The 11,388-nt window shown below is 43.5% G+C and overlaps 1 protein-coding gene across 6 annotated transcripts; it reads right to left on the bottom strand.

Annotated features, from left to right (window-relative positions):
* Positions 1–101: 101 nt before the first annotated feature.
* LOC136535306 (inositol-tetrakisphosphate 1-kinase 2-like) lies at positions 102–7,422 on the bottom strand. Of its 6 annotated transcripts, none has more exons than XM_066527604.1 (11): positions 6,875–7,420; positions 5,233–5,314; positions 4,982–5,014; positions 4,627–4,810; positions 4,017–4,109; positions 2,924–3,043; positions 2,638–2,814; positions 2,278–2,333; positions 2,113–2,197; positions 1,473–1,548; positions 102–1,395 (listed from the first exon to the last, which is right to left on the bottom strand). In XM_066527604.1, exons 1-11 carry the CDS (start codon positions 7,057–7,059, stop codon positions 1,350–1,352), a joined length of 1,137 nt encoding a protein of 378 aa, XP_066383701.1. In that variant the 5' UTR covers positions 7,060–7,420; the 3' UTR covers positions 102–1,349. The 6 variants fall into 6 exon arrangements, with proteins under 6 accessions (XP_066383701.1, XP_066383703.1, XP_066383700.1 ...); XM_066527606.1 differs by having other exon boundaries at positions 124–1,395; positions 4,627–4,747; positions 6,875–7,416; XM_066527603.1 differs by lacking the exons at positions 102–1,395; positions 1,473–1,548 and having other exon boundaries at positions 1,555–2,197; positions 6,875–7,421.
* Positions 7,423–11,388: the final 3,966 nt, after the last annotated feature.

Genomic DNA, 11,388 nt, shown 5'->3' with positions numbered 1-11,388 from the left:
CAGCTGCTCCGTGGGGGCAGGGTTCATGACCGTGCTCCCCTGGCAGGTGGTTGTCCTCGAACGGGAATTCCCTGTCAGCATCTCAAAGCTGTATACGTCCGCCTCCTCGGTGCACTTGGCCGCCTCCCGCTCCACACCTCCGGTGGCGTGTACCAGATGCAAGGGTTGGTGGCGACGGTGGCACTGATGGCGGGCTGGCCGAACCCGGCGACCTTGACGTGGAGGTGCACGTTGGCGTGCCGTGTCCTGACAAGCACTTTGGACGGGTTCTGGTACGTCACCGAGGTGAGTAGCGCGGCCTCGGCGCCCACGGCGTCGGCGCCAACGAGGTGCTTCACCGCGAAGGCCTTCTCCATGGCCCCATCCAATGCACCTCCTTGAGGTTGCCCACCAGGGCCCTGGTCTTGGTTTGGCCTTGCATCCGCTGGAGGCTGGACTATGAATCTACATATGATCAAGTTGCACGATGGTGAGCTGCTGGATATAGTGCACCTTGGCGAGCTCACGCGTGGCCAGGTATCGCCGCCGCCCCTGTGGAGCAGCCAGACACAGCGCCGCTGCCTGTGCTGACCATGGACTACCTTCAGAAGACAGATCAGCGACACCGTGGACTACCACATCATATTAAAAAGATAAACGTAGAGGTATGAACTAGAGATGCATCACTTCAAAAGTTTATAGACCTGAAAAACCACTTTTATAAGTTGATGGACCTAAGTGAAACATGAATAAAAGTTAATGGATCAATGATGCATTTAACTCTTTTCTTTATTTATAGGCTAATCCTAAAAGTTGGCGACGATGTGGTGGCCTCGCCTGCTCTTGAAAAAAAAGCAGAAGAAATGGAGCTCTCAGAGTCTGCTCGTTTCTGCAATGAGGCACCAGGAGTAAAAGACGATCACATTTCTGTCGCGGACCGAAAGTAAGTGCAACAGAACAGGGTACCCGTAGCCACGCACTGGCAATGGCAAGTAAACTAGGCGTAGCCGAAGACTGCCATTTTTCAATTTACAGAGCTCCAGCACAAACTCCTGATGGCAGTGTCACTTGAGAATGATCCGATCATCAACAGCTATTTGGTGGTCTCCTGATTTCCATAGACCTCGAACTCGGCCAAACTAACCCAACAAAACCCCCCATGACCACCAAGCTGCAGAATTATTTCTCTGGCTCAAGAAAACGGTTGCCAAATTATGATGGAAGGCATTCATTCAGTTAAACATTTTACAACATGGGCGCAGGGCATCCAAGCATTTCCTTGGTTATTTCCTACTCCAGTCCAGCATGTGCCACCGCTTTTGAACACATACACTGCGACTTGCCGACTTCCTCAAGCCTCCAGCTTATGCTTATGTCTCCAGCAAATGTACATTGGTGGGGACTGGGGAAGCATAGCTGCCACCGTTATATGCCATTTTGTCAGTGATACAGTCTTCGCAAACTTCCTTAAACCTCAGGTCCCGCTTAAGTACCTTTTGTACTTGCTTTGTGCAAGACTTAGTAAGAAGTCTGTGAACATGCGCTCATATCCTGGCATTTTACCGTAACCTGCACAGTTAAATTGCGTCAAGAAGACACTGTTAGGAGATGCTATTGTAAGGAAATCATTGTAAACTGCGCAGTTAAATTGGTCAAGAAGATACTGTTAGGAGAATATTTTATCTGATACAATATTCTTCTTAGACAATGAAGCACCGTTCTGCATTATAGCTTAAAGTGCAAATTGTGTCCACAATATTTTCAGCAATGGCAAAAGGAAGCGCAAATGGTATCCAATACATTAGATAAGTGGTCACAATCATGTGCTTAACTCCCACAACATAAAAAACTTCCCTTTATGGCAAAGAATTGGCTCCCGGGATGAACTAAACATAAGTAGAGTAGCTAGGCTATTTCTGTCCCAACAAAATCGATATTTGGTCATGAAGAGATCCTACTGGATTCTTGAACAGTCAGAGATGGCCTAGAAGGCCAGAGATTTGTAGCTAGGATACTCCTCACACTTGGCTGGGACCAAAGTTTGGCCCAACAAGTTCTGCATGGACAAAGAGAACAGAAACGAAGAGGACAAACCCAAGGTATGAATGACAAGATAACAAAATAACCACGCACCTGGGAAGTAGTTGATATCAATTATGTAGTACCGATCTTTGGTTCCAAGTTCTCTAATCATATCTATATTGAACAATCTCAAACCCTGCAGGTTTGAACTTTTGCCATGTCAGCCAAGCTAACATGAAACAGATATGTGCAGTTCAGAACTAGAATTACACATACCAGCCGGCCACGAAGCTCCCTGCCCAGTTTCTCTAGAAGTGGCCTTGGAGGAAGCTCTATCATGTATGAGAAATCTATGTTAAGTGATGTAACACAAAGATCACTAGGTGCACTTGGCAATGTGTAACGAGCAAATCACATTATGATTTATAGGTCATCTATTTTCTCATTGAACAAATTTTGCCCTAAACTTCATAATCATGACTAATGGAGATATCAGATATGACACCTCAACTCATTTGCATTGACAATTCTCAGGACAAATTGCATGTTTAATTAAGGGATCACTTGGATTAATGGAAAAGATACACAAATTTTTAACAAATGGTGAGATTGACAGCAACACTGCACAGTTCTCACCTGCAATAAGAGGGTCAAGATCTGCATCATCCGCACTAGCTGCAGCACATGAAACTCTTGGCAATCGATAGACGCCAACGTTGTTTAGTAAGTCATATGTGTTAACATCAGGAAGAGAGAACCTGCGGACAACCTGTATTGTTTCACCAATGATATACACCTTAAAGAGGATCCCGCCTGTAGAGGCAATAAATCAGATCCCACATTTCTACTGTTTCAGGGCAAAGTGTCAGGAGATAGGGAAAAAAACAAACAATATAGATGAAAACAGAAAATCAGAACATACCATGGTTTATGAATTCCTGTAGAACGAGAGGCGGATCAAGCATTGACAAGGATGCCACATCATATGCAAGATACAGTTCGTGACCTTTAGATGTTCCATCAACAACCAATGGCTTGGCAACTGCAAGAGGATAAGTACTTCCAGTCAAGCAATCTCCGTTTACTAGCTCCCCATATAGCAAAAGAAAAAAGTGACATGTGTGAATTATTTCAGTATAGAAACAGCTTAAGTGCAAAGCTCCAGCAGCAGAATAAGTTGAAACCTACCGCTGACAAATAGGCACCAAATATTCATTAACTAGAACAAATGTGATTACTGAGAATGGTAATGGGTGAACCCAACAGCTTTTAAAGCTCATGAAAGGAAGAGCAGAAGGGCTGATAGAAGTAAATTTACTTTGAGGGACTTCTGTGGCATATTGCTTCTAATTGCACCTAGGTTGTAGTGTACAAAACTGAAGTACCAAATTTCAAAAGATGGTTTCAAAGCCACAATAACAACAAAACATTTCAGTCCCAAGCAAGCTGGAGTAGGCTAGAGATGAAACCCAATATGAGCCACAGAAGAAGGGAAACAACTTGCATAAAAATTTAAGAGCCATTAATGATAGTAATATATAACTTGAGGAACTAAAGCCTAGTCCATGGTTCAGACACGTGGATTGCTGGATAAGTAGTCGCAAAGCCAAGATTTTAAATAAAAAAAATGCCGCGAGAAACACGAGCCAATCCGCTCAAATGTTTCCAATTTCTGGAATTCTGCCTTGAGCAGCGATGAAAACAAAGGTGCATTTCAATAGGACTGTAAAATTTGAGTAAAGCTCAAAAGCTAGTTAAGCAAGCACACAAACAACAATGATGGAGCTTGCTGGGAAGTAATTCTGTGGCCTTAGCAAGGAGAGAACCAATCTACCAACAGAAGGATAGAAAAGATATATATAATTCAAATAATCTAATCAAGTAAACATAAATAAATAAGTCCCAAGAAGATAGACTAAATTGAGTGGACCTGATTATTTCAAACGATTGCTCACAAGCACTTTCCAATGTTCTTTATCCAAATAATTGATAGCTTGAAGATTGGAATCAATTACCCAAGGGCAATGTCAGTCCAGCCATAGCTACAGCAGTTGGTATAGAGGATGGGTCCTCCGAAACGACCAGTTGGCGTGGGGTACAAACTTCACCTGCAATATTTCAATGCACTTACAAACACATGTTTAATGCAAACATAGTACGTCCTTCACAAATGGAAGTTAAAGGTGCACTTTGAGCAGTCTTCCTTTTACTAATAGCAATATACTACTTTTGCTATCAATCAAGAAAATTTATCTGTCAATTTGAAATCTGCCAACAGTAAAACAAGTCTCCAACAAACTCAAGCAAGACCTTCTGTTTTTCGATATCTATTAGTTTATATGGTATCATCACAATTCATATTGTCAAAGAAAGAACTGGCATAGCAACCCTTAATTGGAAAATTCTGTGGTTCATGGTGAATGGAGTAAAACAGAAAATTCTATATGGCAAACATTTGTGTGCCTAGTATGGGCAAAAGTCGCAAAACTATTTTCCTTCCTACGACTTTAGTTGTATCATAATTTGGTGGGAACATGATACTTCAATGTGTCAGCATTTTAAGATCAAATGGAAGGTAACTTAAACGATGTAAACATTAAAAAAATAAACGAACAGCCTCATTACCATAGAAATTGGACAGGTTCAAATCAGCTACTTCTTCAAGCATTGATTGTCGATTGTTCAGATGCTTGATAGCATTTGGGGGGTCAAGGACAGTAACTTCTGGATGTTCTTCATGATAGTCCTTCAGAAAATGGAAGAAACTAAGCAAGCAATGCAATGGAAAGTGGTAACATTGACTTGGAAACTACAGAAAAGCATTATGACTACGATAAGATTGTAATTGATTGATTTGAGCATACTATTTTTCAGCATTGCAAAAAAGAATACTGGCAGCAACTTTCCAAAAGTGTGGCAGTGAACAGTTTGAAGGAAAAATAGAAAAAACATGAGAAGTGAGTATATGGCACAATCTTACCTCCAGAACCTGCTGCCACTCCTTCCTAGTAATCTGCATAAGGAACCAAGAACTCTTTCAGTACGATGGATAACAGAGGCTGCATAAAACTATGATGACCTTTTCTTGGAAACATTAAGCAGAATTCACCTCACTCAAGGATCAGCAAGTTCACAAGAAGTGAGTGATTCTCCCACAAAACTTGAACTAGGTGACTAGGTCCTATGCTGCTGCATTCTTATTATTGCAGATTAAAATAGGATGTGACTGACCTTGTGTAAAATAACATCAAAAGGGCCTTGTTCTGAGAGGGGAAGAGACTCATCAATAGATACAAAACTGATTCCATTCTTCCTGACAAAAGCACATGACAAGAAACTCATCAAGAAGCACAAAGGAAAAAACAAAAGCTTGGCAAGAGCCACAATATTCAATTCAACATGCAGAGCTAGTGATAGCAGTATCCATATACTATCAAAGTACACAAAATATTCATAAAACATGCCCTCAGTTTATAATTAGCAATATGCTTGAGCAACGAGATAATACTAAAACTAGAAACATAAATGGGATGGTACTTGGGTATATCTACAGGGGTAAGGAAAGAAATGTTATACTATAAGTGAACTGCATGGTATCAGGACATTTATTGTTTGAGATGCAGAGAGGACTACAAGGGGAGAAACTCAACTGGTTTCAGGATACAGAAGCTGTCAAGGAAAACTGCTCAATTTGCAGAAAAATATTTGCCTTGTAAAAAATTGTTTAATTTTACTTTTCCCACAACTTTTCTTATGTCCATACCCTGTGATCCATTTTACAAGGGTAAATCGCATCATATGAGAATTCGAGGCATCTACTTTTAAGTTACTTACAGTCTTGAAAAGCAGAAACACAAACAATAAAAAAAATATAAATAGTTCGAGCAAAAACGCTTTATTTTGCATAAAACATTCTCCTTGTTAATTTTGCTGTTCCTTATTAGTTCACATGCGTTGCTTATCCAAATGAGGTAACAAGCAAACGACAGATTCAGCTTGGCTCTTAATCCAGACAACTAACAAGAAGAGATTGTTTGCTGGCAACCCATGTTGCCATCAAATCTAGCGACTAAGTAAAGTACAAATGAACACAGCAGAGACACTGCCATAAATAAGTTGTCATTTTCCATGTGATGTGCTTACCCAAAGGAATATTCCAAACTAGAATCCCAGATACCATCAACAAGGATTTGCAGCCTAGGCCCATTCCGCCAACTTGGCACCATAGTATAAAGCTATTGACTATTGAGACCCCCTCATGCAGTGGAACTGTCAACATAGGATACACATATAGGGCATATCTACCGATGCCATTGGAATTCCAAATAAACACTTGCCACGCACCTCTGAGTACTAAATCATTAATCCAGCATGCTTCATTCAGAAGCCATTCTCACTAGCCGCTCCCGCCAACTTTGCGCTCCAGTGGAGGCCCGATTCGATCACTATTTGACTAGTGCAGCAAGGAATAGAATAGCATTCCCCTCTACCCCATACCGTGGAAATTGTAATCCTTCCAACACAAGAATACTATCCATGGTATCACATTAGCCTGTTCATGCAAAATTCTTCTGACCACCAGGAAATGGGCAGCATCTAATCAGAACGCAAAAGAAATCGCGTCTCCAACCATGAACGTTCCTCGTCCCTCGAATCATACACCATTTTCCTCTAAGGCCAACATCTTCCAAACTCTTTGGGCTATTGATAAAGAGAGAAAAAAGAGCAATCGTGGAATTGCTCTCCACCCTGCCAACAAATACTAACGAAAAAAAAAAAATCTCCCATTCCCCTCAAAATCCATCACCACTCGGCATCTGGCAAAACATCAGATCAATCCCTCTTTCTGAGCAGCGATGATCCAGGCTTTTACCTCGCCAGCAGGAGCAGCTTGGGCTGGAGGAAGCTCTTCACCTTCTTCTTCGTGAGGGCGTAGCCCACCACTAGCCGGGGAGCCGGCGCCGCGGCGCCGATGATTGGCGACAACGCCGCCGAAGACATCACAGCCCACTCCTCGCTCTCCTCCATATCATCCCGCACCTCAGCATGCAGACGCATCCTTGCCGTTAAATCTCGTTGCAAATGGCAAGGAGCCGAAGGACAATCGGGAACCTCAAGGCTAAGTCTGCACAGAGGGTGGGTGGAGCAGAGTTGATGCTTTGCGCGGGCGTGCGATAGGAAGGAGAACTAACTGAGGTGGGGCAAACAAGGGTGGGACGAATACGAGCGAGGATTTTGGGGGCAAATTTTTGCCTCCGGGGAGCTCTTAATAATGGCGATTGGCGAGGCGAGTGGAGGGGGAGGAAGAAGAGAGCGGACGGGTATTTGTAGACGACGTTGAGATGGTTTGTGCTGCGCCTACAATTCACCTGCCGCATCTCTGCATACGGCCCTGTATGGTGGTCACGACTCACTACATCCGGGTTACTCTCCTCTGCATCGAGCATGGTTGTGTAGCCCTATTAAGGATGGCAACTGGTCGGATTCGGATCGAGCGAAGCCTCTACGCATCCAAAACCGAAACTCGAATCCACCCCGAACACCATATTGGGTGGAAATCCATCTCCGAAACCGAAATCCGCGGATCCCCGAAACCTGACGGATTATCCAAAACTCGAAACATGCCTCCCCTGTTCAGGATGACGCAGAGTAGAGCAGAGGAGCTCGGTGGCCGGCCGATTCTGACGGCTGGGGCGGCCTCCGTCGGAGGACGTGGGGCCCTGCGACCTCGTCGGGTCTGCGCGCACCTGCGGGTGGCGGCGGCTTCGCCGGAGGCGGCTCAGGGCTCCCTGGCCACGCGCGTCGGCGGCGGCGGGTGCGGCCGGAGAAGCGGCAGGGGAGGTGCGGCGAGGTGTAGGGAAGGCGGTGGCGCGGTTGGCTTGGGCGGAGGACGGCCGGAGGCAAGGGGATCGTGCGGTGGGCGATAGGTGAATCGGGTGGGGTGCGGGTGACGGGTGAGCGAGTGCTGCGAGCGTGAGGTGAGGCGGCTACGCCGGCGGTTGGGCGCCCGGCCCTGCTGACGAGCGGATCTGGTGGGGTGGGCGCCTGGGCGGGTGGCACCAGGCCCCTGCTCGTCTGCGCTGCGCTCTGCTGGTGCAAGCGGGCGATGTGGATGGGTGGACATTGCAAGGACGGCGGATCGGGTGGGGTGAGCGAGAGGCCAAGAGGGTCAGACAGGATTTCGGGGCTCCGTTGGTGATCCGCGGGGGAAAATGAGGATCCGCCCCAAACCCACAACCGTTCGGGTATCCGAACCCGAAAACCGTGGGTGCAAAATTGTCCCCCGAAACCAAAACCGCTGGACCTGAAATCCGCGGATATCCGCCCCGAACCCGCCCCGCTGCCATCCTTAAGCCCTATAATAAAACCTACAATTCCCTTTTATAGTAAAAAGTTATATTCTGCCCAAATTAGACGAAAAATCAGGTAGATAGAATTGATCATACACCATACCATACATAATATTTTATATCTCACCGTGATCTAGCCATGAAGAGTTAAGGAAATTATTGATGTCATCGTCTAATGAATAGTGGATAATCCAAATACATACGATGTTGATTAAGAATATGCTTGGATCCACTATAATTATAATAATCGACTAAATTAATCTAATTATAATACAAACAAACTAAGATTATGAGGTTGATTATTATAATCAGAACAATAGATTACAATAATTCTACAATTCACTTCGGGTATTGTTTCGTGATTATGAGAAATTTCGCTTGACTTAATCCACCATAATAATCTAGAAATCCAAACACTTCGATGATTATAGTTTATAATCTAAATTATAATAATTCTATCTATAATCTAGAAAATAATAACCCAGTTGTGTTTCAAACAGAGCCTAACAAGTTAGGACTAGTTTGAAACATAATAATTTTACATGAATCATACAATAATTTTACAGAATCAATTCAATTTTAAAAAACAGACATATAAATAAGTCATTTTGTTTTATAGAGGACCTCTGGATTTTCCTGAAAGATAACAAGAACACTGGGGCAGCAAAGATGAAAACAAAGTGATGTACTACCAATAGAAGATAGAAAGAGAGGTGGAATTTAGGAAGAAATACTCTTGAAACAAATCGATGATGAGATAGTCTCACCCTAAAAATTATGAAATCTCTATGTCGGCGGGTAAACACACTAGTAGAGAAACGACCTTTGATCCAGCTCGAAATTTAGCTTTAGTCCTGGTATTTTTCACGTCTGGGACTAAAGAGACCTTTAGTCCCGGTTTGTAGATCCAACCGGGACTAAAGGTCCCTGCCCAACGGCTACTACGCCAGGTTTTTGCTGGAGGGGACCTTTAGTCTCGGTTGAAGCTACCAACCGGGACTAAAGGTTAACTTTTACTCCCGGTTGGTGCCTCCAACTAGGAGTAAAAGTCTACTCCCGTCTGGAGGCTCCGTCCGGGACTATAAAGGGACCTTTAGTCCCGGTTTCTGTCTCCAACCGAGACTAAAGGTACCCTCCTATATGCCCTTGTTCCTCTCCGAGCCCGAGCCACTTCGAGCTCAGTGTTCTCTTGCTATCGCCGGCCTCTCTTCTTTCTCATCACCGGTCACAAGATTTCTTTCATTCCTTCATCGGTTCTAAAGGTTACCAACTTTATACTCTCGTGTTTCATCTGTAGCTTATTTCATTTTATGGACTAGATATATGTGGTTTTTTATGATAGATTTTTTTATTTGTAAGCCATTTAAGCTCAAAATCACTTTAAAGTTTGTGTATTTGGGTGAATGAAGGTTAAAGTAGTTATTCAAAACTAGTATTGAGCTTTCATTTCTAGCATGCATAGCACACTTCATGCTTTAGAGATATAGAGAATTTTAGAGTTTTTTAATTTTATTTGTTTATAAAATGAGAAATTTATATTATATTAAAAATAAGTATAGAGAGTAGATGACAACTGCTTTCGGGTCCTCGGCCTCTCATCGGGTTACAAAGCGACTGAGGCCGGACCATCCTCTCATTGCATGCGGCAAGTGTGAGGAGAAGATTGTGATGGAGTACCGGATGAGGAATGAGTGTCCCAACAAGGGTCGTATCTTCTACAAGTGTCTGGATCGCAATGTGAGTTATTTTGTCGCATTTGATGATTATGGTTAATTTATACTTATTTTCATAATGATTGTAATTAAAGTTCTAATTTTTTATTTTAATTTTAGTGGGATGGCACTGGTTGTTCAGGCTGGTACTGTGAGGAAGAGTATGTTGAACACGTGCAAAACTCTCTTGCACAGGTGGCTACGGCGGCTGATGAGGCAGTGATCCTGCGGAAGAAGCCCATAGATGTTGAACAAATGCATGATCTGTCTGTTTTAGTTGGGATTGGTCGCGAAATCCTTATGCTGCTGAAGTGCATTTTAGCTTTAGTTTTTTAGTGGTAGTTGGAATTGTCTACATTGTAGCGAGATTTTCATAAATTAATATCTTGTGTGGTGACATGCATATCGTATAATTAACTAATTATGTTCTAGGTTTTAATATGGTATGTATGTCATGTAATGCAGATGAGCCAACATTGGATGTACAATGCTGATCGCCGCTCCTAAGAGTTCATTGAGGGCGTGCATTCTTTCTTACATGTGGCCGAGGCAAACAAACGCGATGGTTTCATGTGCTGCCCATATGCCATATGTAAGAATTTGAAGGAATATGCTAGCTCAAGGAGTCTTCATTCACACTTGTTGAAGTCGGGTTTCATGCCAAACTATATTTGTTGGACGAAGCACGGAGAAACAGGGGTTGTAATGGAAGAAGGTGAAGAAGAACAATGGGACGATGATGACATTATTGCTGAATATGGTGCCTTCAATGATACTGCAATGGGGGAAGCTAAAGAAGAGGTAGTGGTAGAAGATGAGCCTGCTGATGATCTTGGTCAGGCCATTCATGATGCACAAAGAGAATGCAAAAGTGAAAAGGAGAAGATCAAGTTCGAGCGCATGCTAGAGGATCACAAGAAATTGCTATACCTAACTTGTGATGCGGGACAGAAAAAGTTGTGTACCACACTGGAATCGCTGCAATGAAAGGCAAAGAATGGTGTATCTGACAAGGGATTTGGGGAGTTACTAAAAATCCAAAAGAAGATGCTTCCAAAGGATAATGAATTGCCCGTCACTACGTACGAAGCAAAACAGGTAGTCTGCCCTTTAGGATTAGAAATCTAGAAGATACATGCATGTCCTAATGGCTGCATCCTCTACCGTGGCGAGGAGTACGAGAAGTTAGATGCATGCCCGGTATGTCATGCATCGCGGTATAAGATCAGGCGAGATGACCCTGGTGATGTTGAGGGCGAACGTCCCATGAAGAAAATCCCTGCCAAGATTATGTGGTATGCTCCTATAATACCACGCTTGAAACG

Source organism: Miscanthus floridulus, unplaced genomic scaffold (assembly GCF_019320115.1).
Source record: "Miscanthus floridulus cultivar M001 unplaced genomic scaffold, ASM1932011v1 os_2659_1_2, whole genome shotgun sequence".
Lineage (NCBI taxonomy): Eukaryota > Viridiplantae > Streptophyta > Magnoliopsida > Poales > Poaceae > Miscanthus > Miscanthus floridulus.
Note: the sequence above shows the minus strand (reverse complement) of the source record. Positions and strands in the feature narration are given on the sequence as shown.

Bases quoted from the DNA above. Each gene is read 5' to 3' on its own strand.
- LOC136535306 (XM_066527603.1), bottom strand. From the start codon at position 7,059: ATGCGTCTGCATGCTGAGGTGCGGGATGATATGGAGGAGAGCGAGGAG. The intron at 5,315-6,874 runs GTAAAAGCCTGG...TGCTTTTGTCAG, and splicing joins AAGCTGCTCCTGCTGGCGAG to GAAGAATGGAATCAGTTTTG. The intron at 5,015-5,232 runs GTCAGTCACATC...TTCCTTATGCAG, and splicing joins TTGATGTTATTTTACACAAG to ATTACTAGGAAGGAGTGGCA.